Source organism: Hippocampus comes, unplaced genomic scaffold (assembly GCF_001891065.2).
Source record: "Hippocampus comes isolate QL1 unplaced genomic scaffold, H_comes_QL1_v1.1 scaffold337, whole genome shotgun sequence".
In the NCBI taxonomy this organism is placed as follows: domain Eukaryota; kingdom Metazoa; phylum Chordata; class Actinopteri; order Syngnathiformes; family Syngnathidae; genus Hippocampus; species Hippocampus comes.
In genome coordinates, this window is record NW_017805929.1 from 46,838 (window position 1) to 71,458 (window position 24,621).

The window sequence follows — 24,621 nt, forward strand, 5'->3', positions numbered from 1 at the left end:
TTCTGTATGTTCTTCCTAATCAACAGATCAACCAAACTATATATATTTTTAACTAATTTTAAAAGTGAATGCCACATGATGTTTTTGGCCAAATGAGTTGCTAAGTTCAAGGTTACAAGTGCCCAGATGCTTGAAAAGGCAAAATTGGACTTTCTTGAACTAAACAGGAAGTTCCTCCGAAATGGGGCAGCCTGATTTTTCTGATAAAGTCTGTTTGAGACTTGTGCGAGTTTGTTCTCACGAGACTAATTCATTTCTACCATAGGGGAGTGGGAGACAATATGAAACAGCTTTAGACATGGTAGTAAGCCCCAATATTCAACATCTATTGATCTGGTGTGATTACAATACATGTGAAGATACAAATAAATTTGAGTGCAAATAGTATTTCACAGCATTTCCTCATCATATTTTAGACATCAGGCATTCATGCTCATGTGAACCCAGAGTCCTCTCTTCTACCAGACACGACCCGCTGCCACGTTGTCTCTCTCATTCTCTCTCTCCTCTCCCTGACTCGTCCTCTATCCCTCAGTCTCCTTTTCTCACTGCTGCGTTTTGGCCTTCTGTTTATGCTTCTCTGCTTTACCACTAAATGGTTTTCTTCTTTTTTTTTTTGCAGCTGTTCATATGCCTTTTCACTCTCATTTAAAGAGACCTTTTGGTCACAGTCATCAATTTATTTGGTTTAATTTAAGACGATTTTTTTTTTGGTCTCTAATTGACCGCCTAGCACATTGTCTAGTTCAGCAATGGGATTAAGTCACATACTGCACTGTAATTTAACACTATGTCATAACTTAGATTCAATAATCATCATGTAGTTTATTATCAATCAAAAATTGTTTGCAGCACCAAACAACATAAGGGTGTTTTTCTTTTTTTCTTTTTGCCTAAAATGCTACCCACGACTGCACTGCACTGCCACGACGAAGACAAGTTCCACAAAAATAGCTCCCTTGACCTTTTTTTTTTTTTTAATTGAAATGTAGTCGAGTGCTAATAACAGCTGAGACTGCAATCTAGTCATCATTTTTGGTGCTTCTGTACACCCCAACTAATGATATAACGGTTTTTTAATCTCAACCCAAACGCCTTTTGCCATTTGTGAACTACATACAGTTCAAAAACGCCTGCAACAATCCATTTGAGGAACCGCCTCAAACATCTGCAGCAGAAAAAGGAGGGGGGTGGGGGCTCCTCCGGTTTAAAAAAGTCGTGCTAAAATGTGACTATTGGACGTAAGCATTACAGAGAAGCAAAAACTCATTCCCACTTGATGTTACAACTTTGGTGGCGTTGTCGGTGCTTTGCTAAAGAAATAGTTTGTGGGACCTTCCTTCAGGGGATTGTTTGGATAAACCTTCACTAAAGCATTCTTGATTTTTGGGGTTTCACTCAAGGGGATCCGACCGTCTGCAGTTTGACCATTCCTTTGCCTCATAAATGAGACAGCAGCACCCTCTTGTGGTTGTAACGTTGAACCAAAAAAAAAAGCTCCTCCCCTTCGAGCACAACTTTTGTCTATTCTACACGTGGCGTATGCCTCATTTTATTTATTTATGAATTTAACTAAAACGTATTGAGGTATCAAACATTGTGTGGAGTGGTTATATTTCAAGGATGTAGGACTGTGACTGTGTCACTATTACGCGACATACGACGTATTAGACGTTACAAAAGAACCACATTGTGCTTTGTAGGCATAGAAAATAATACATCGTCACAAGGTACAGGAAGGCAAGGCACGCTCAGTTCCACCGTCCTTGGTAGTGTTTTATGTTTTTTTCAGTAAGTGGTTTTCCATCCATCCATCCATCTTGTACCGGGGCCAGGTCGCGGGGGCAGCAGCCTTAGCAGGGAAGCCCAGACTTCCCTCTCCCTAGCTACTTCTTCCAGCTCTCCCAGGGGGATCCCGAGGCGTTCCCAGGCCAGCTGGGTGACATAGTCTCTGCTCGACTCTGAGCCCCTCCCGGATGACCGAGCTTCTCACCTTATCTCTAAGGGAGAGGTTTTCATGACAAATATTTACTACCGTGTTAGCGTACATGACGTGCCAATTTAGAAAGCGCCGTAAACAGAATACTGCCTGTATTGTAATCCTACACCACAAGAGTACAGTATTGCACTTTGCGTAAAAACGTCATCGGCAACTGTTTAAGCTAGTTTGATTTTTATTAAAAAAATAAATCAATAAATAACACTAAAATCACATTACCTTGTGATCTAAGGGTGTTTTTGGGTCAACACTGAAGACATAAATGTGCAATGCGACCTGACCGAGTTGCCGAGTTGGAGCGAGACACGCCGCAAAGCGCTAACACTGTTTCCAAACACTTGAATGTGAGGGTAATCATGAGAGCATGACACAAGCGGCCCCCAAAGTGATTAGTGTCCAATTTGGTGTTCTCTTCACAGCATGGGGCTACAAAACACAAATATTATTGTTTCTATGTGCAGGGGTGGGAAGTAACAAAGCACAAATACTTCACTGGAAGTGCTTAAGTCGATTTTGCAGGTAATCTGCACTTTAAATTAGTATTTTTCTGATGACTTTTGACATTTACGTAAGGCTTAGGATGATGAATTAGGTGACAAACTGCAATGATAAGAAGATCTGCAATATCTGCGGAGGAGACCTCAGATTGAACCGTTCCGCTGGCTGTCTCGCTAGAAGCCATCAGCTGCATCAACGCATTCAATTTCCTCAGGGTGTCTCTGAACTTGAAATGTTTGTTTATGCCCAACATGGGGAGAGAGTTAAAGGACCCAGATGGACTAAATGAATAAAAGACCGCAACGGTAAGTGCAAAGTGCACTAGTACAGTAAGATGAGCTGCACTGCAAAACAGCAAGTAGAGTACAGAGAATAGATTTCGAGCATTTCTATTATTTCATGCAATCAGTCACAATTTAGCACATTAGTTCCTAAATAACTCGTTCAGCTCCACTAATTTAAAGATTAAACCTTGGTCCTTGTCTTCCTCTGAAGACCCACTGATACGCACGCACATCACGCACACACCAAGGGTTTGTTTGCACCACATCAAGCGATGACTCATTGTTGCAGAATTGCGACAGGGAACGGGACTTCATTTGCATGCCGTCAGCTTTGGGTACCGACAAGTCATTCAAGTGCCAGTCGACGACTAATTAGGATGCTTTTGCAGAAATAAAGTAGTTGCCTCTGTGTGCAGATGTTACAAGGCTTCAATACACCAAAGCCGTCATTTAAAAAAAAAAAAAAAAAAAAAAAGGAATAAATATAATGTGGGTAAAGAACACATTGTCGTTATTTTCAACAATGCACAAACATCAATGGAAAAGGTTGACAGACTTGTGATGAAAGAGGGCAAAGTTTAAAATTGATCTTGCAACAAATTTTTTAAATATTTGTTGCCAGCATTGCCTTTTTTTTGAGCTTATCAGTGCATGACTAGTGTGCCACATGTGAACGAGTCATGATTAAAGTCAGCTGTGTCCACTGCCACGGCAGCGCAGCTCTCCCTTCGTAGATCCGCCACGCACCATGTATAAGATAAGATAAGATAACCTTTATTTGTCCCACACTGAGGAATGGGTATGATTCATATCAATCTATTTTTGTGCTTCCACTGTGTTTCTCAATGAGCATCGTTGCATGACGTGTGTGTGATACAATCATCATTTTGTGCTTCAGCGATTCCACATTTAAAAAAAAGAGCGGCTGCCTTGGAAGTGGACATTTCTGATCTTGGCCGGAGATTTTCACATAACCAGACTAGCCGGCATTGCGTCAAGATCTTTACATGCGTTATTATGACAAAGCGCAGGTATCAAAGAGACACTTAAGAGTCAAACGACATTAGTTTTTGATTCCCGGATTACCATAAAGACATTCATTCCACTTTTCAGAAAACAATGTCAAAGGCTTCGGGGAGGTGTTGAGTCAATTATTGCGGAAAAAAGCAAGCAGGGAAGTGACCTACTGTACGGTGACAACGTGCACGAGGCCACAACTTTGGCGCCACGTGCTATTATAAACTGTTTTGATGTTCATATCACGCTTTTTAATTGAGTTCGCGTCAGGGTCGGATTATTCTGTTTTGTTCCTTTGCTGGAAGAATTTGTGCCCATGACAATTGCGTTTGCTCACAGGGCTGTTTTTAAACGTCTCGGCGGTGCATCCGCACATCCATGAAATGACATTCTCAGCTTTGAAAGTTGTCAAAATAATGTCAAGATGAGGACAACAGATGAGGTTTTTTTTTTTTTTTTTATATAAAGTGTACCCGCCCCTCCCCCCCCATGATCAAAAGCATCTTTTGGCTCCTGGCTGCTTTATGACTCATTCTTGCAAATCTGCTGCTTTTCTGCTCAAAACCTTTACGATGCAAATGCACACGTGCAGCAAGGGGTGATTGTTGGAAAAATTGGGCAAAAGGAGGAGGACGACGCACACGTTTGCGGTGTACGACAAAGCGTATGAGGGAAAAGTGGTTAGCATTGCACGACTGTCCGTGTTTTAGGCGATGTGTTGTGTTTTATTATTTTACTTTATGTTAACTGTTTTGTTAAGCGCTTTGTTACAGCTGCAGCTGTTGTGAAAGCGCGATATAAATCAGGATGTATTGTATTGTATTGGATTGTATTGTCATCACGAACCTTGGCATTTATGATCCATCCCTGCAGGGGGCAGCACCTACTCCCCCAATTGACGGAAGCCTCGTGGATGGCCTCACCGTATCAAGGTTCTGGGTTTGAATCTCGATTCCTCCAGGGTGTGCCCAACTTCCCGTCGACAGTCAGCTTGGTCGGCTTCAAGACAATCGCTCTAAAAAAAAATGTCAGGATGGGTAAACAGAATGGCAGTAGCGTGATTTTGTTCAAGGTTTTGATCAAGTGTATTTGATTTGCAACAATGACAGTTATTTTCTTTGCAATGACTGACATGATTGCGCTGCTATTCCCTGAGCTCATCAATTAGTCACTATTATAAGACTGTCTCAACCCCCTGATAGTAACTAATTATTTCGTTTGAGAGCCCGGGCCCCAAGCGTGTGCGTCATTTATAAAAGAAAAGTAACCCGTTGTTTTAATGATTTTTTTCTGTCAGTCCCAGTCTAACACGCAGTAGAAAAGAGAGTAGCGTTTAGTCCACTTAAGACAAATTGCAATGCAGTTACAGCCCCATTGGGGCCCAATGCTTTTGTGGATTACAACAAAAGTGCATCATTAATCCGATCCTCATCAAAATGTCATGGATTCTTGCTAGGCACAAGTGCGACCCCATCAATGACGTTTTAAATCTTTGTCTTGGGACTCCCCTGTTTGCATCCAACGGTGAATCAAAGTTCAAACCGAGCACGCGAACGTGGAGAATTTTGCAAGCACTTCATAGGACTGAAGGACACACTGAGAATGGAGACACACGCTCGCCCACGAAAACGCTCGTGCGCCGATGATGGGAGTGAATAACAACATGGTGCCGGTGAGGCGACGTCTTATTTTACTTTGAGTTATAATCTCGCTCACGAGGAGTGACACGGATACTCCGAGGGGGGTTCAGCAACACCGAACATAAAGGCGATCATTTAAATGGACGTGTTTCTCTCTCTCTCATTTAAGCCAATGAAAAGCTTTTTTTCTTTTCTCCTTTTGTGTTTCTCAATCGCATATTCTTATCACTCCTACTAGATGGCTGGTCTGCACACACAAGGTTCAGTATTGCGATACTGATCACAGTCGTAGCAGATATTCCGCTACCCTGTGACTCACCCAAATAGCACAATTTCATTCTCCTTTCGCATCTCATAAATCCCATTTATGAATGAATGATAGGCCGCAGAGAACCACACGGTGTCCCAATTCAATATCCGAATCCTCGTTTCAGGACAATTTACAAGTCAAGAGAATTTCGCAGCTTTGACTTAAAGTGTCAGCGGAGTACTTTTAACGGTGCTTCAAAGCAGCGTTAAGAGCGGGAATCAAAAATCCTCTCTCCCGAGACGGCTTGTAAGAAGCGCAATCACATCTTTTTGATCTTTCCTCGCGGCTAGTTTCCCTTCCACCTCTCCTCCTGACTCATTCGTTGCTCCATCCTCTGGAGAAATTAGGCGGCTAAATCTGCAGTCGTATGCAGCGAGAGGTGAACGCTTCTCATTTTCAGCTAATTACGGTTCTGTCTTGCCAGATGGCAGCCATCCTTTACGGGCTGGGGAGAACCTCATGCATAATGCATGAGTTTAAGATTGTTATTAACAATGACGTGACCTGGATCACGGCCATTTCTGAACACCATCTTTTTCTTGACATTGGATTATTAGTCCACCTTGTTCTTCATCCCTCTTCGCCATGAATTGAAGACATGGATGTGCCAAAATCACTTGAAGCAATAGTATGGGGAGGGGGATCTTCTTTTTTTCCTCACATGAAGAGATAATGAGAGAATTAGAGCATTTTGCATCCGATTCTGATCAAAGTCAGCAAGGACCCACTAATCGCATGCCTCTAACAGATTATTATGTGTGATTATCCTGTGGTGTGGTGTGTGTTGAGTCATTTGTGAGAAGAATTAGGCTAAGTGATCGTGATAAATCGATTAGCCATTCCACAGAATCGCTGCCATTTGGTTGTTCTAACACAAAAAATAAATTTCTGTCTACTCAAAATGTGTAGCGGCCCATGTCAGCAAACGTAATATTTTCACGTCATTGTTTTATTGTACTGACTCTTCTCATTTGAGAAACAGGACCGAAAGTAACAGAAGTGAGGTTTGTAAGCATAGAATTAGCAATACATGAAACACAGCCACATGGCCTGTATGATAACAGCAAGTTGACACTGAGCAGATTACAGTGATGAAAATTTTAAAAAAGGAAATAAATAACACCCCCCAAAAAAACAAGTGTAAATATTTCTCAGAAATATACTTGGCACAAGGAGTCTAATTTTAGGAATTAGACGGACAACAAATGCTATTTTTCCGGTGTTCAAGGTATCATATAAATATTTTAAATGTTATTTATTGTTACATATACAATCACATCAAAGATTTTGCCTTTTTTACGTTTCATTTTATCATGCATTTATTAATTTGGTTGCTCAGAGATGCAAATGGCAAAGATTCAGTTGAATAGTCCCGATGCATCTCAGTGTGTTGCTTTACAAATAAAGGGATGAAGGCGCCTAACCTGCAATGAGGTCTGATCAGAGGAGCATTGATAATCAGTTCTGAGTGTACCCTTCTTCTAACCCGCAGTCAGTTTGGATAAAGGCTCCAGCTCACCGATGACCCTAGGGAGCACAAACAATACAGAAAATGGGCGGATGGATGGATAAAAGCAATGTCTAATGCAAAAACCCTACACAGGTCACATAGTGCTCGTCGCCTTCTCCAGCCCTGTTCTGCTTCAACAACAATAGCCTCGCTCGAATTCAATTTAAAATTCCATTTCATGGTCTGGTTGCACTCGACATGTCAAAACTCTTACACCCTGTTATACAATAAAATCTTTTAATTCAATATGTTTTATATGCTTTGCACCTCGACAGTAGTTTTCAAAGCATCATGAAGGACACGGCTTATGAAGGTTGTTTTTTTGTATTATGATTACTATATAGAATATTGTACTGTATGCTTGACTGTATATATGGTAAATCATGTTCTCTGTTCTATGGATCAACTTGTGTCAACAACGGGATGATAGAAACATAATAGTGTGTTGAAAGGTTAGTTTTATTTCGTGATAGTTATTTTGCTGATTGGGTATTTATTTTATAAGACGTAATGGCAATGTAGCGCTCTACGTAAAGGGGTGCAATTGTTTTCTTGCCATATGACAACCTACAAGACTGTTGATCACTTGTTGAGGGGATGCTCTGCATCTAGTGAGATTCTACAAGGATTTGATCCAAATGTCCTTTCCCACACTGAAGAACCATCTGTTGAATTTAATCCTCGCAGATACACAAAGGGAAGTCAGATTCAGGCTCACAATTTAATCAATACTTACTTGCCCTTCTTTGACACTTGTGTCAAGGTCATGCATGGATGGATGGATAGCCGATATTTGAGAAACGTTATGATAAATTAAGACTGAGATGTTTTCTTTTTATCAATGACATTTCATATCTGAGCCGAATTTATGGTGGTCACGTTTCAGAATGTTCCAAGTTAACAGTGTCAATGATGGCCAAAAGCAGCAAAATGGCGATTTCATCCCAAGAATCACATTTAATAGATTAAAAAAAAATGTACACACCCTCTTTCAAATGCCAGGTTTTTGTGATATACAAAATGAGAAATCAATTCGCTTTCTACCTTTGTGAAGTATAACGTACATTAGATAAAGTGAAAAAAAAAAGGAAAACAACAACTAAAATGTGGTTACCCCTGCTCTTTAGGCTGGTAATTCTAAATCGCTTCAGAAAGCGCGAACTTTTTGGTCCTCCTCGTCTTCCGTTCGATGAGGATGACGTGGCGTCTGCTGACCTGAAAAGAAAGGAAGCAACAGACAGACTGACAACACTTCACAATATTCGTTTGTGGTGTGATTTTCATGACCCTGAAACACTACTCACACAAAAACTGACAGCGTTAACGTCCGTGTTTCACAATGAGGCGCGCCGGCTTGGGTAAGAGAAAAGCGACGTTTTTGGCGCATTCCGCACTAGCTAACCGAAAGCATGTGCAGAATGCAATACATGCCGATTTCTGTTTCGGTTAGCTAGCAGGTGCCTTGCTAATTAGGTGAAAATAGCTTTCTAGTGCCCCGCGTTTGTATAATTGAGTCCGTTTCCCAGCGTGTTTGTGATTGAACGTCAACCAAATAAACACGTACTCGTGATTTAATGTCATCAAGGTGATGGAGCATCTGGAAACTATGTGGCAAGTGGATACAGTGTGTACGAAGAGGAAAATGAACATCTACAGGAGGGACTGCGAGCCAAAGTCAGCGCTTTGAAAAGTGTAAGAAAGTTCAAACTCGCCGTTTCTAACAAGTCCCTACTGTGTCTTTGAAATATTTACTTATCACGCTGACTTACATTACTCTCACGTTTGTCTTCAGCTGTCTATCGACATAGGAACGGAAGTGAAGTACCAGAATAAAATGCTGGACGACATGGTGAGTTGATTATTCAAAATAAAAGCACGTCTGATTTGTCAACTGGTTGAAATCTACATCCTGTAATCACGAAAGCAATGCGTAGAGTATGTATGTCTCCGGAATCCCTGCCCAGGTGTGAAATTAAACAACCAACTAAATATTTTTTTGAGCTGCTCGATTCCAAAATGGACTATGTGAGCGCCAACTTTTTATCTACATTTTAGAGCGATTGCTAGACTACATGGGGAAAAAACTGTCGCGTCAACACCAAAAGCTAAACAGAGCCGCAGTGCTGGAATCACAGATTAGCGTTATCAGCGGAACAATTAAAGTGAAGAAGCGCAGAGTCAACTGCTATGTGAAGAGTATGCATTGAGTCAACATCCATGAAGTGCACGAAATAGTTGGCCTGTGAAAAAAATTTCAAGAAAACCTTTGGAGTTGATAAAGCGTCCTCTGAATTTTTCAGCCTTTTCAATGTCAGGCAAGCACAAATAATATCTGCAGCGTACTCGTCCTGACATTCCACATACAAATACTGTACATGTTGTGCAGGAGTAACTACGAAACAGCTTCAAGCTGTTTATTCGTCCAAGTACACTTAAACCTGTTTTCGGAGAAGGGTTTGCTCTCTGTCGAGCAGAACAGAAACAAACAGTGGTAATTTTTGACCGTGAGGTATTACCGGTACAGTACGCCGTTTAACTCTAGTTGTTCACACTCCCTTTTGAGAAAGGGCAGCTCCCTTCATAACAGGCAGATTTGAGCAAAATACAACTGAAATTCTTGCGTACGATGAAAGGATGTCACAGACAACTGGGAACTTTTTCAATTGCTGAAAAAGTATGTCGCCTTTAAACAGCTGATTTTTATAATAAGAAAATATGAAATGGCCAAATTCGCAGTAAGTTTTGCTGGTTGAAAGTCACTCTCACCCACTCTTGTCATCGTGAAGTGACTACTTTAGATTGAGGATGTCTTTTGTCCCCAACTAGGACACGGACTTTGACTCAACGGGCGGCCTGCTGGGCGCCACCATCGGCAGAGTCAAACAGCTGTCCAGAGGCAGTCAGACCAAACTGCTGTGTTACATGCTGCTCTTCTGCCTTTTTGTCTTCTTTGTACTCTACTGGTTCATTAAGTTGAGGTGACAGCTGGATCTCGCCGGACTTTGAACACACACCCGCACCTCGGGATAACTCAAGTTCATTAAAAAAAGAAAAAAAAAAAGGTCAGATGATTCATGAAGCCAAACGGTTGTATTATCCTGTGTATTTTACACCCTCAATATACGCCGCTGTTGTGAGATTAGATGTGTGTGTGTGTGTGTAGAGGCTGATGTGATGAGATTTAGCATTGTGACATAGAAGATAGCTTGAGCAATGCCATAGTTGACACATGGAGAAACGAGTGCTCTGTGTATGCTCTTATCTGTTTATTGTGCTTCACACTGAGAGCAACTAAGTTATACAATGCTCTCCGAGAGACATTTCGATTATCTGCAATACAGCAATTAATGCGTATATATATGGGTGTACAATATCCGGGGGGGGGGCTACAGCAATGTTAGATGTGCAATGTAAATATTTTATGATATTTTTAACCAATAAACATTTATCAGGTATGTCCTTTAATTAGACTTTGTGCACTTTTTTTTTTTGAATGAACTGACAAAACAGATTTCACCTTCAAAAAAAAAAAGCCTGGTAATGAATAAATATTAACAATGCAAATTGGATGCCTTAATAAAACATTCACTGAATTATTCACATAGCACCTTAACTCATTCACTCCCACAGACATATTTGTCTTTTAACACTGCACATGTTCAACCCCAGATACTTTTTTTTTCAATTTTTCCAAGATTTAGGGTAAAAAAAAAAAAATTTTTTAAAGGCGTCTAGAATTGGCTGGTAGTGAATGAGTTTTAAATACAAGCATTTTCTTCAAACCTCATTCAGCCAAAGCCACCTGACTTCAGATGATTGATAAATAGCAGCACTTGGGTGATTGATTAGCTTTGTTGGATGTCAAAATTAGTCTGAGAAGTTGCCGTTATCAAGCGAACCGAAGAGAAAATCATTGACGAAATCACTTCTTGGGTAGAATGTCCATGTATTTGCAGATGATTCCGAGCATGACCTCATCTGCCCCTCCGCCGATGGACAATAACCTGGAATCTCTGTGGATAGGGCAAAGTTAGTAAAAAGGATGTTAGGTTTGATTTTTTTTCTTGACCGTGTACCGGGGCGCGCCCGCTTCAAACTACATTTGTGCCACATGTCACTAGATGTCAGTACAGTGTCATAAAAGGACCCAATACAGTTATTGAGACTCACATTTTGGCCTCAGCTATTGTAGCGGTATTTTCGTCGTAAGGCCACAACCTAACATTTCTTCATATAATTAAACGCACGTACCTGTAGAATCTGCTGACCAGCACATCACTGGTGAAGCCCATTCCTCCCCAGTACTGGAGGCAGCCGTCACCCACTTCCCTGGCCAGACGCCCCGCCTTTAATTTGGCCATGGATGCCATCTTGGTGACATCATTGCCTTTGATATACAAGGCTGGACCCGCGCCACAAAGCGAGAGATTTTGTTGTTTCCTTCCATATTTGGGATTGGGATTTGCACGATCATTCGAGTTTACCTGTGGCCTGGTAAAGGAGGGCGCGCAGCAGCTCCACCTCCGTCTGCAGCTCGGCCAGCCTAAAATGGACCGCCTGGTGGTAGAGGACCGGATGACTGAAGATCTTCCTCTGTCGAGTGTAGTGGATGGTCTCCCTAATGACGACGTCCATTGTAGTCACGACTAGAGGTGTTCGAAGTAGAGACATGAGGGGAGAGATCTGAAATATGCGAGAGATGTGCTGCTTTTGGACTAGTTTCCTTTATGATTAGTTAAGACATTAAAAATTAACGACGGCCAAAAATTCTCCATGGGTGGGGGTTGGGGGAGCTCAGTTGTAGCTAAGTGAAGTTGCAAAATGTCACAAACACCTCTTCGCATGACACGGCGCTGTTCTAAATCACTCCTACAACACGCGCACGACACTTTCAATAAACACGGCTAAATTAAAAAATTCCACCATGGAGCGTTTCACTTTTGCCAACTTGTTCAGAAAACATTATCTGACGCTTGTCAAAATTAAACACAAACAACCCTCAACCCCCCCTCACACGAGATTGATGGCTTGACCCGAAGTGAACTCAACCTCCTTGTTGATTTGCTTGGCAGCGCAAAGGGAATCGACATAAAAATGTACCGCTGACAGTAACGGATGTGGGAAACGGAGGCCGTGAAAGCGCAAAAGGACAAATGAGGAAAAGCTCTCCTACTATTGGCCACAGCCCAGAGCCTCTCTTCTTGGAACTGGAGCATCTGATAGGTGAAGCCCATTCCTTCCTGGCCAATGACGTTCTTGCAGGGAACTCGCACGTCCTCGAAAAACACTTCGGCTGTGTCCGACGACCACATGCCCAGCTTGTCGATCTTCCGGGCGATGTGCACTCCTAATATGGGGGAGGCGAGCATAGACGAGAACCAGACCCACATCGATGACAACTTGTTTTTGATAGCGCCGGGCGTCACGCGCTGATCCTACCTGGCAGGTTCATGGGCAAACAAATGAGGGATTTGTTCCTGTGCGGGGGTCCGTCACTGGTGTTGGCGAGGAGACACATCCAGTCCGCCTGGGTGCCGTTGGTGGTCCACATCTTGCCGCCATTGATCACATAGTCATCTCCTTTTCTCACTGCCTTCGTCTTAATGTCTGGATCGATGCGAGGTAGGGTGTAAAAACCCAAGATGGTCAAAGGTGGCCAACTTTTTGAGATGGAAAGACAGGAACTTACTGGATACGTCAGAACCTGCTCCGACTTCACTAACTCCGAGGCAGGCAACTTTGTCCCCCAGGATGCTCGGAAGCAGAAACTCTTTCTTGAGCTCGGCTGAACCAAACCTGCTCAAGCACACACAATTGACAAGTTTCTAGTTTGGCTTATGAAGTCAACAAAATTGACTTTTAGGATTTAATTTAAAAAAAAAAAAAGTTTGAAGACAATCCTGCCACGCTTAAAGGCAATTATAGTTGCATTAATTTTTGCAAATACTCATTTCGGGCAAGAATTGTTCCCCTAATGAAACTCATGAGACGACACTCGTCTGTTGCTATGAGCTTTGTCGCGTGTCACCAGAAGTCACTTGACTGCAAAAGGAAACAAGACGGACACATTTCGCTCAGACATACACAGCACACCGTGGACCAGTCGAGGGTGATTTAATCAAAGTACGACAAAGCCGAGTGCGAAATTCAATGATGTGACCTTATACCGTGGTACGATTTGTTTCTTAGCTCTCGGATGACAGAAGCTCTTGTACACGCAAAGGACTTTTATTTGAGAATGTGGTGTTTGTGTGTGACTTAGCCACATTAATCTGCGTTAGTCACAACTCTCTCACGGCTACATTTTACGGTATGGTTATTCATACATTTTTATCTCGACAGCGTTTGCTCCCGTTGCAGTGATACAGGGGTTACTTGTTGCTTAAAACACAGCCGTATGTGTATGTTTAGGCTACTACTCAGAGTTGTGAGGAAAATAAAATAAAATAAAGATGACATAGTGGGTATTGTTATCCTCGCAGTAAAAGGGACCAGCGTTGCAGCCTCCAAGGCTAAATCTGCATCTCCTGACAAAGACGATGCCAAAGCCGTGGGCGGACGTGCAATTCAGGTTGACGGAATTGTTACCTGGCCAACGCGGGCGTTGCCATGTCGGTCTGAACGCCGATCGCCATGGGGATGCCTCCGCAGCGGATGTGACCCAGCTCCTCGGACACTGCCACGCTGTAGCTGTAGTCCAGTCCCATGCCTCCATACTCTATAAACAAAAACAAAACAACAATATGAAACATTAGCTTTCAGCAATCATTTCGGTGGAACTCACGACGAGTAAAAATCAGTGTTGGGAAGATAAGCATAAGACTCACAGCTATCTGCAGTTTGGACTAGTTTGAAGACACGGAGACAAATTCAAAATGTCCTGCAGATTTCTGACCCACAATGCCCTCGGGTCTTTAATTGACTTGAATAACGTGAACTAAAACTGTGTAGCAGTTGACAATGCAACAATTAGGGGCAAATTTAGCACACAATTCTGCAACCCTTGCATTTGTACCACCCACCTGACTAGTTATGGAATAATGGAAAGCATCGTCAGCGATAGAAGAGAGATAATGAGACAAGAGGGAAAATTACATACAAGCGAGCGAGAGTAGGCCAAGCAAACACTCAAGTGTGTGTGTGTGTGTGTGTGTGTGTGTGTGTGGGGGGGGGGGGGGGGGGGTAGGAAGAGGGATCGCCAAAACTAAGAGGAAACAGGTGCGGCTGGAGCGCGATAGTGCACGCTGGAAACCCTGCAGTGGATCATGTGGACAGAAGGAAGCGCCGAGGTTTATCCCGCTTCAAGCGCAACAGCGGGCGGCCGAGTTGAACAAACAAGCAAAAGATAAACAAACAAGTAGGCTTCAAAACTCAAATGCCAATCCGATAGCCTCGAGCTTCTCCTGAGCGGCAGATGTTCGCGGCGGCCCTCATCTGCTCTCGGATTTTCAACAAAATGAACTAAAGAAGGCAAATAAACGATGACGCGGTTAAAAGTGAAATTTTTATTCTTTACTCTATTCTTTGTTTTTTGCATTATGCACAGCTCTCATTTATTGCGCAATAATTCAATTAGTAACCGGCATTTGATCCGTATTTTGATGCATTTTTATGCTTTAGAAAACATTTATGTCTGAATTTTGGGGGGCTTGGAACGGATTAGGCCATTTACATGGAAAACGCGTCTCTACTTACAACATCTTCTAGTTAAGAAATTTCTTCCAGACCCAATTAATTTCGTAAGTAGAGGTACCACTGTATATTTACAGCAGTAATGGATAATGTTGCTCTAATTGCATGCGTCACAATCACATTCATATCGCATGTGCAACAGGACAGCGTCAGTAACGCGCGTGGGGAAAACCAAACGATGAAATGCATTCGTCAGACTATTACTAAAGCAGGAATCATACAAGCCTCTTTGGCGAAACGGATGGGAAACAATTTTGGCTGCCAGTTCCTGTCTGTCAACGAGGTTGCCGTTGCCATGGTGTGAAAGACGAGTTCTTCCCTGTCAGGATAGAGGAAGCCAGGCAGGGCGCCAGGGGTCATCGCTGTCCTCTCTCCCCCCCTGATGCGGCTGTCTAAGGAAAACTTCCTGTTCCCAATGTTTTGACAGGTAATGTGGACTTTCCGTGCACACGCAAATCACGGCTGCAAAAAGTCATCGACGCCCAAATCCGAGGACATCGTTACACGTACGTTCATCGGGTTGATTTAAGCTTATTTCGTTTCTAATTTGGAATCATCTGCTTAAGGCTCGGCGCAAAAACGATCGCAAACAGGGTAAACTCAGATTCATCTATGCCAAACTGAGACATCGGTGCACCCAGAGGAGATTTTTTTGGGGTGGGGAGTAACCGGGCATGTCTGCTCAAGAGAGACTTTGTCTGTCGTTGAAATTAGATTGTGTGAAATGTAGGTCAAGTCAACACGCCGGCGGTTGTTTCTTAAAGTCACAGTAAAAGGAGAAGAGGAGGCTTCAAAATTTTCCATCGAGTGTATAACGTCAAGCCATCGTTTTTCCGGGTGAATTTGCAAATGAAGACGTCATCGGTTCTTTGCTCCCGTGGCAACTACATAAAAGATGTGGAGAAGTTGGTTGTGCGATGCATCGCTGCAAAGACTCTTTGGGACCTGATAATTGTATTGAGTCTTTGCACAGTCGTCTCCCAGGCCATCGCTCTCTAATCCTGTCAACTAATGCTCAGGGTGTGTGGACTCAGCACATTTGAATTCCCTCGCCCGCCCTCTTCCCTGACCCACACACTCCTGGTGAAATCTTCTCCAGACTTTAAGTGGGTGAATTGTTTATGCCATGAAGTAAAGCAATTAATTTATGTGGTGACAGTAAAACAAAACTTTGCAATGCCCCAGAGAAGGGCTGCAAAAACAAAAAAGTGACATCGCAGGGTAATGCGTTGGAGCTCGGAGTAAGACGAGACTTAGAAGCAAAAGAAAAGAAAAATCGGGATTCGCTGGCTGAAATGGAGAAAATGTTGAGCAATTGTCCGAAATTGCACAGATGGCGAAAACACGAAACGTTTTTATTGCAGAATAACAGTTGCATGAGCGCTTGACTTTCAGCATCTGAGAGAAATCCTTGGCGACTCCATCAGCAACACATCTGGGTGCACATCTGGTTTCGATGTTAGCCAACAGCTGTTGCAGGACGTTTGTGTGACGCTTCAAAGCATCACAATGCTTCATAGTCACAAAGAAAAAAATAATAATAAAAGCACCAGGGAGCTGCTCAACTAAAGCAAAATGTTTTTTTTTTGTGGTCCAGTTCTGATAAAATACCGAGTTATCATTTTCGAACATATTTTTGATTAAAAAATATATTTGTGTGTTATTCATGTTGGCTCCTTTTCGATTCTTTGATATGCTGCACATTAATCATGGGAATGATACAGGCAGCATACGTCACTGGGATTGAGGCACCAATGAGTAATCACTCTCACTCATTCGCACTACATCGTTTTTTTTTTTTTTTTTTTAATCATTCGGGGAGGGTTGCGTCAGGAATGGCATCCGGCGTAAAACTTTTGCCAAGACGACCATGCGAGTTGGTAGGACGGTTTACAGGGGCGGATGGAAATTACTGACTCGCTGTGGCGACCCCTGAATAGGGACGTGCCGAAAGGAGAAGAAGAAGAAGAAGATTCCGACCGAATTAAATGTGTCAGACAACGTCTCGGCGCTATTGCGGAACCATGCACTCGCGACGGCGGACCGCATTCGTTTCCAGCTGGACCGGTTCAAATGTATGTTGCAGTTTGCCGAGGAACATGTCCAAACAAGGTTCCGAGCGTTAACTTGCTCAAATGTGTCACGGAGACATGGGTGGACCGCTAACGCCTTTCCGGATCTCTTGACAGCAAACAAAATAAGCGCTATATCGGGAATAATTTGGTGAGCTTTTTAAATGTGATCATCTGAGAGTTTGACCGAGATGCACATCTCACCGACTGGCTTGTTGACTCCAAGAAAACCGGCATTTCCGAGGATCTTGAAGATTTTATGCGCCGGGAACTTTCCCTCCGCTTCCCACTGATCCACGTACGGGTTGATCTCCTGGTCGATGATCTAATGGGAAACAGATGTACTCGCGTGAATATTCAGTGTGCGTGTGAGATATCGCCACCGTACGTGCACGTGCATGATATGCTTTCCAATTGCCACCTTCTTCGCCCAACCCCAAAGAATCTCCATTACAAGGCGGGGGGGACTGACAACGGCATCACATACACACATACATACGTTTTCCTGCTGCGTGGCGGACACATCTCCCCCTAAGATCTCTGCAATCTATCTCTAGCAGGCCGCCACAAAAAAAAAAAAAATGCATTAACTATCAATGAATAGGGAGCAGCTCGGGAAAATGCATTACGCGGTGAATCTATAACGCTGCTGGTGATGAATACAGGGTGAGCCTATATGGGTATTCCCCCGCCGGGTATACTTTTTTTTTTTTACAGGCTTGACTGGTCACAAACAAACACGTATCGCAAAAGCAGATGTGTGATTTGGCCCAAATCCCAATCCAGAACACTGAGGGGTAAAATAGGTGCTAAAAATAGAACAAGAGCGATCATGTCGGTAAGGCGTTCAGACAGATGCATGCGTGGTAAACAAGACAAAGGAAGACTATTGCAAGACTGATGATGTGGGGGGGGGGGGGGGTTCAACCATCATTGCCCTAAATCAGGGGCGTCAAACTCATTTTTTTGTGGCGGGCCACATTGTACTTGCCATTTCCCTTGGAGGGCCGTTATGACTGTTAAACCATATTAAGAAGTCAAGAATCATCGTTTCTTCAGCTATTTCAAGTGATTGTAATGAGGGCTTTGGTCACACGAAAATGCTGACAACTGCTCTCATTTATTAGATGGGATCATTTTTACATTTTGGCACAGATTTTAGGAAGCATCATGGAAGTTGACATGCTTGATTGGCTTTTGCGGGCCATATAAAATTATGTGGCGGGCGAGGTTTGGCCCCCGGGCCTTGAGTTTGACACCGGCGCCCTAAATATGTTTGCGTAGGTTGCGGTCGGGGCTCTGGGTATTTTGAACACTGCCTGGTACAATGAGGCACAGTCATGCTAGAAAAAGACATGGGCGTACTCAAAAATGTTTCAACAAAAGTACTGAAGTGTTCAAAAATGTCTTTCCAAAAACAAAACGAAACAAAAGAAAACCAAGCAAGAAGGCCTCTTGCTTTGGCGACAGGAACAACAACAACAGTAAAAGAGTGCATGCTTGAAGATCGAATGAGGAGAATATCCATCCCCTGGAGGGCAGACCACAAACCACATGTTGACAAAATTCCTTGAGCAAAGAGGGATGGGCAGAATATTTAACAAGTCAGTGTAGAATCAGTGACTAATTGTCGATTCTTACGAAGCAAACTGGATCCTAACCCAGCTAACTTCAGACGCAAGGGCAGTAGCCTTTCAATGAGCATTCTGCAGAAGCTGTTCTCTAAGTCGGCTAATCGCCAAGTACGTGTTTTGGCATTAACGACGCGGATGCCTCGCAGAAGGCAACGGGTCGGCTGGCGCTAGCTGACGAACAGCTTAAAATCCTCACGTCAATGAAACGCGCGCCTGTAAAAAACATTTCAACTCAACAATTTTTGGTCAATCCTCGTCCTTCGGCTGTTTACGGTCTCGAGTAGAAGGTGGGAGGAAGTGCTGCGTTTTGTCATCCGCAGGTCAACACGCAAAAGGCCAAACCTAACAGCCTGGCGTTCGCTTGCATAACAATGCGGTCAAACGAGTGACTCACAAAGGAAAATGAAACGATGGAGTCGAGTAATCAATCCAACTGAATTTGGCATCGTATTCGTCAACCTGGAGAGCAATCACTCTTCAGAGGCAAAGTGGCGTCGTGATTCATCTCGGCTTTATCAGAGCCGCAATTTCTACGAGTCGAGAGCCAAAGTCCAAAAAGAGTGAAGAGCAGGTCGACAATTTTTGAAATGATCTTTTGAGCGGGTAAATTTTGGCAACATGACTCACCTTGAGAATCGGGAAGTGACTGGAGAAGTGCTTAGAAATGACCAACCTATTGTCAGGTTTCCCGAGTGCGCTATTTTTGTGGCTACTCGGAACCCAAAGTAGAACCTACGCTGCTCCAAAAAAAAAAAAGAAAAAAGAGAGAACAGCGATGATTGCAATCATCGAATAAGCCTCAACCAATAACACGAAGTGAATGAGGTGTCCTCATTATGAAGGCTTATGGACTATACGCCCTCCTTTATTGTTCCTTTATTAAGCCGTTGAGATGAGTCTGCGCTCGCAAGCGAAAGCGCAACCTTGAAAGGGCCCCAACAAACCTCGCTTTTACGCTCGTGAGAGCAAACAGTAAAACAAGCAGTGGCTGCCATTATTCCAAGGTTGAAGTCATCCGTGTTCAAAGTTCAGATCCTGAGGAGGGAAAGGGAGGGACAAAAACCGCGCGCTGGAACGGGAAACATGCGGCACGTTGGGGAGGGATGCTGCATGGTTTCACAAAGGTTATTGTGGACTATTTGTGTTACATACCAGGACGCTTTCACATCAGCGGATTCGTGCGCTAAGACGGGGGTCAAGAACACCGCATTATCCGGTCCTGCGGCAAGCTCACTATGCGGGGTGTAAGCCAGACACTAAACACAGCCGTGACCTTCTCTGCGGAAATTGTTATGCTAACTTAAAAGTGCAGCCTTCCGAAACGAGGCAACTCCAAATTAGTTGGGAATTTCGATGCATTTCTTCACATCAAGAGCAACTAACTATAAAGAACATGGTGAAATTACAATCATTCACCGCACGTTTTCAACCACAATGTCGCAACCATAGTCGCTGGACGACAAGAGCAAAAAAAAAAAAAAAAAATACTCACCGAGGGATTTCCTATGACTCAATTTATATCCAGTACCAATTTCCGTTATTCTACAGAGGATTCTTTTATTAAACCACGCTGCCTCAAGTTCCGTTTCCCGCCCTAACAGTATATTGTTCTGTATTTCCCTTTTACATTTTCATCCTTCCCATATTCCCCGGGCTAGTTTATTTTCAAACTCCGGGTATCCTTTGAAGGTTTAGTCACATAGAACGCTTCCCTCCCTTTACTGCAACGTCTTGTACTGTCTGGCCTAAATTTGGCTGCTGTTGTTATTTTTGCACATTGTACCTACAAATATCTGTCTGCTTTTTAAAATAGACAAACTGATTACTAAGGCATTCTGGGTTTTTTAAATAACAAAATATTTAACCAGAATACGAGTGAGGAAAATTGTAAGGAAAAAAATACATTTGCAGCCCCAACTATGACAACGTGATGAAAGTCGAGTCGAAGTTTATTTATCGATGACGTCACTAATTTCTCAGCACCTTTTTTTTTGTAACACGGGCCAGGTTCAATGTTTTATTTCACTTATGCTTTTATTGTATTTGAGGACATATTTTCATACTTTGTTAAAACTTTGTTGTAGTCCAAATAACCAATTGAATGAATGTCAATGCTAAGTGGAAAAAGAAGGATATCGCCCAAAAGTAAAACAAACCGAAGCCTCACATCCGCAACATGATCTCTTACAACAGAATTCAGCCAATATTTTCCACACCTTCTCAGTCTTGCAAAACAAAACAAAAAAAAGTTATGAAATAATGTGCGTATCTCTCTACAACATCTGATGTGCAGCGTCACAAAACCCGGACTCCCACGCGCTCAATACAACACGAGCAAAAAAACATGAATGCTTAATTCTGGCTGAATATTCGCAAGAGCGCTGGTACAGATGTTGCAAGTGTACCTACAAATGTGTCCGGCTAGTGTGTATTCATCAACTGACTGCATATTAACCTCTCACCCACTTTTGATTCGCTGTAGCTGTTTGCAACAACCTTGAACGCTACATCGTCGTGAACCAAACGGGCGTAAAGCGTCACACGAACAACATTAACATTTTTTTTTTCATGACTCTTAAAGCTTGCTAATTTTCGTTAGCAGCCACTCGTACCTTTTTGAGCGAGTCCTTTAACGCAAAGTGCTCTGGCGTGTAGAGTACATGGTCACCCGAGGTCTCTGGGGCGTTGCTTGCTACCTTTGGGGACGACGCGTGGTCAGCAAACGAGCGGAGGCCAAACGAAGCACATTTGAAGAAAGGACGGGTGCGAATAAGTGCATTTAAACGCACAGCGCCGCAGTGGAGCGCCATTGCTGTTTGGGTGATGATGCGCATGCGCAGAAGCAAATCACGGCACAGGTTCTGTACTTTTGAAGGACATACGATATAAAATGAAATAAAAAAGATGGAAAAAGAAAAAGAAATATACCGCTCACAATAAATAACAATCATATAAATTTTACTACTACTAATAAAAATACGAATAATGAGTGGTGTGACCACCATGCAAATTGTGAGATACACTGATTTCCATTGTGATAGGACAGATAGTTTCACTCTATTCAGGGACGTGCGTGCAAAAGAGAGGATTTACGGGGCGCACCCCTCACCCCCATTGATGAAAAAAATCCAAGGGGCAGCAAAATATCTTTGCCACACAATGCACTGGATAATATCAACCATAAAAATCTTCCAGATGCCCCGTCCCCCGCCTCCCAAGTCATGATCGTTTCAGAATTGTCATAAAATCAAACCATTGGCAGTGGTGTCCCATAGATAATGGCAAAATCTTCCATGCAAATCTCCATTCGCACCACCCACCCCCAAATGATCAATACCCTGTATTTTTTTTCAGGATGTCATTTACGTGTGGTCATCCCAGGCATCAACTGTACTTTGCACACCACCAATTGTACTATTATTATTATTATTATTAAAAAAATATATTATTTGTATATTTTGGAATATTTGACTTCCCTAGCCCCGACGATACCTTTCTACCTTAGTTCATATTGCTAAACTATTGCATTCAGAAATGATTAAGGGACTCAGGTGGAATTATAAACAAGCACATTTAATTAGGTGACTTTGTATGGGCATCGTATTATTTATTCTGTTTACAGAGGAGAAGGAAGCGTTAAATATAACCTTATATATAAATAATTTCAGTGAAATGGAAACGATATCGGGTACAGATCTGACTAGAATGCAATTTATTATTAAAAAAAAAAAGTTGCATCAATTCTTCTGTTCGTTATGCCCTTGTAGTCTTCTCAGTCTGCAAATCTGTCTTGGGAGGGCAGGAAAAATGCCCTTGGTGGCTAATCGGAGATATTAAGAACACTTCATGTTCAGTCTAACAAAGGACACAGCCACCTTTCTCCTTGAAGGGGTTCTTCTCCTCTGAAATGCCTTTGACAAGAGTGTCCTCATCCACTCCGGCCTGAATGTAATCCTTGATCTCCTCGCAGCATTTCGATGTCTAAAAGGGAACACGTCGCAGAAATCATTCCATATGATCCAGCAATTTATTCGACTTGAACCACTCCTCTGTCTGTCTCTCTCAATTGCTATTATGGCCTTAAATTCTAAAAGCCGTGCCGCGCCACGCCGTGCGAGCACGGAATTATTCATTTAGTTCATTAAAAATAGAAAAACGTACCAACCACCTTTGAAGTTTCACTTCAATTTTAAGTTGGTTGACTTCCATCAGAGCCTTGTCCTTGTCTGTCAAGTCCTCGACATTTATGACTGGCATTATCTAAAAAGGGGAGGAAAAATAAAAACAAACCCACACCAAAAAGTTTCTACATGACAAGACAAATTATTGAAAAGCATCCAGGAATAATTTTGGAAATGCTACTCACGATTGCTTGCAGGCAGCAGTCGTTCGCTGCGACGGTCCTGCAGAAGAATCCTTCTCCCCTGCTAAATCTGGTTTATAAAGTAATCTGCATAAATGATCCTAATCTCCTAATCTGATTTCAACAAGACCCCAGTGGAAACATGCCTGGATCCTCAGGATGTTTTTGACAGCAGAGTAAATTTTATCGGTTTTATTTTGGGACTCATCTTTGAATAAGATGTAAAGGCTGAAAAATCTTTTTCCATTCTTGGGAAGTGTCAATCTATTACTGGACTAGTCCGATGAGTCATCGGCGGCGTGCCGTCTATCATGTCACTTTGATAAATGGGTTTATCAGTATTTAACCTTCTCTCGAGGTGCATTTCTTTCTGCAGCAAGGCTGCACGGTAGTTTTCCCAACAGCCTGTAAGTAAAATTTGAGACTTTGCAAGGCAATTTTTCATCGCCTTGTGCAATCAGCAAATTGTCTTTTTTTTCCCTCTTTATAACAATTCTTATATATTTTTTCTGCTGACAAACCTGCGCTCTGCACTTCAGCCCAGTTGTTGGCGAAAAGGTTTGCCAACGGACATCGACTCCAAAAGAAGAAGAGAGGCGGGCTGATGTGTGAAGAGGCAGTTCTTGGGATTATCTCCCAAACCTTCACATTTGAAATTACTCTTGTAAAAACTGAACAACGGAAACGAAGACTATCAGTGTTTACTTTGTCCCCAATAAAACAAGCATACCACAATGAAAAAAAGCAGGAAACTATTTCAACGGGATGAGTGGTTGTGTAAGTTATTAAAGACATATTAAATAAGATAAGATAAGATAAGATAAGAAAACCTTTATTAGTCTCGCAATGGAGAAATTCCCAATTCACAGCAGCAAAGTTATGAATGGAAGAAGTTGAACAACAAAATATAGGAGCTGCTGGAAAGGCAGCCACTCACGCGGCGCCATCTTGAAGTCAAAATAACAAAAATAACACAACACAACACATAGGACACAGACAGTCGTGCAATCTTCACCACTTTCCTGCATACACTTTGTTGTCTGAAGCAGTTATAGATGAAAGAGGAGAGGATCAAAGTGTCCTTTTACCAGTGGATCAGAGACGTCATGCTGAAAATGTGCACGTCTGCTACAAGCTAAGTTTTGAAAGCAAACACGAAGCTGTAGCGTCCATTGACAAAAAGAGATTAGTTCACTACTCCTGTCCCACGTAAAACAAGCATCATTTTTGCGGTCTGTTGAAAAGTAACGATTTTGTCCAATGCCCACAGAGGCCAATCAGTCATCTGTGAACAAAAAGAAAGAAAAATAAAAACAGAGTCTGGGTCCCTGAACAAAAATGCAGAAAACTTATCACTCCGGGTATGCAAAAAGATACGTATCTATTTAAAACCCCTGAGGAGGGGAGGGGGGGGGGGTTAGAAACCCCCCTGCCCGGAGGTAAAATAAACTTTCATTTTATTTCCTCCTGTTTGCCTTGATTATCCAATTAGTCACATAGTGCTTTTCGTAATTATTGCGACATTCACGTGATGTCATCTATGAATTTCTCCTGGCACTAAACCAGCTGCTCGTGCGGTCACACTGAGTCACTGCATCCCCG

General features: G+C 42.6%; 3 protein-coding genes across 3 annotated transcripts; 1 reads left to right on the forward strand and 2 right to left on the reverse strand.

Moving 5' to 3' along the window:
* Nucleotides 1-8,430: 8,430 nt before the first annotated feature.
* Nucleotides 8,431-10,720, forward strand: bet1 (Bet1 golgi vesicular membrane trafficking protein). The gene is made up of 4 exons (XM_019889731.1): nucleotides 8,431-8,616; nucleotides 8,844-8,950; nucleotides 9,051-9,107; nucleotides 10,085-10,720. The coding sequence occupies exons 1-4, from the start codon at nucleotides 8,598-8,600 to the stop codon at nucleotides 10,238-10,240; spliced, it is 339 nt and encodes a 112-aa protein (XP_019745290.1). The 5' UTR covers nucleotides 8,431-8,597; the 3' UTR covers nucleotides 10,241-10,720.
* A 297-nt stretch (nucleotides 10,721-11,017) lies between these two features.
* LOC109527682 (probable acyl-CoA dehydrogenase 6) lies at nucleotides 11,018-21,503 on the reverse strand. The gene is made up of 9 exons (XM_019889730.1): nucleotides 21,269-21,503; nucleotides 17,227-17,347; nucleotides 13,847-13,976; nucleotides 12,948-13,054; nucleotides 12,698-12,865; nucleotides 12,432-12,605; nucleotides 11,743-11,904; nucleotides 11,510-11,660; nucleotides 11,018-11,271 (listed from the first exon to the last, which is right to left on the reverse strand). Exons 1-9 carry the CDS (start codon nucleotides 21,488-21,490, stop codon nucleotides 11,181-11,183), a joined length of 1,326 nt encoding a protein of 441 aa, XP_019745289.1. The 5' UTR covers nucleotides 21,491-21,503; the 3' UTR covers nucleotides 11,018-11,180.
* A 711-nt stretch (nucleotides 21,504-22,214) lies between these two features.
* gngt1 (guanine nucleotide binding protein (G protein), gamma transducing activity polypeptide 1) lies at nucleotides 22,215-23,291 on the reverse strand. Its single transcript, XM_019889700.1, has 3 exons — nucleotides 23,023-23,291; nucleotides 22,818-22,916; nucleotides 22,215-22,637 (listed from the first exon to the last, which is right to left on the reverse strand). The coding sequence occupies exons 2-3, from the start codon at nucleotides 22,911-22,913 to the stop codon at nucleotides 22,512-22,514; spliced, it is 222 nt and encodes a 73-aa protein (XP_019745259.1). The 5' UTR covers nucleotides 22,914-22,916; nucleotides 23,023-23,291; the 3' UTR covers nucleotides 22,215-22,511.
* Nucleotides 23,292-24,621: the final 1,330 nt, after the last annotated feature.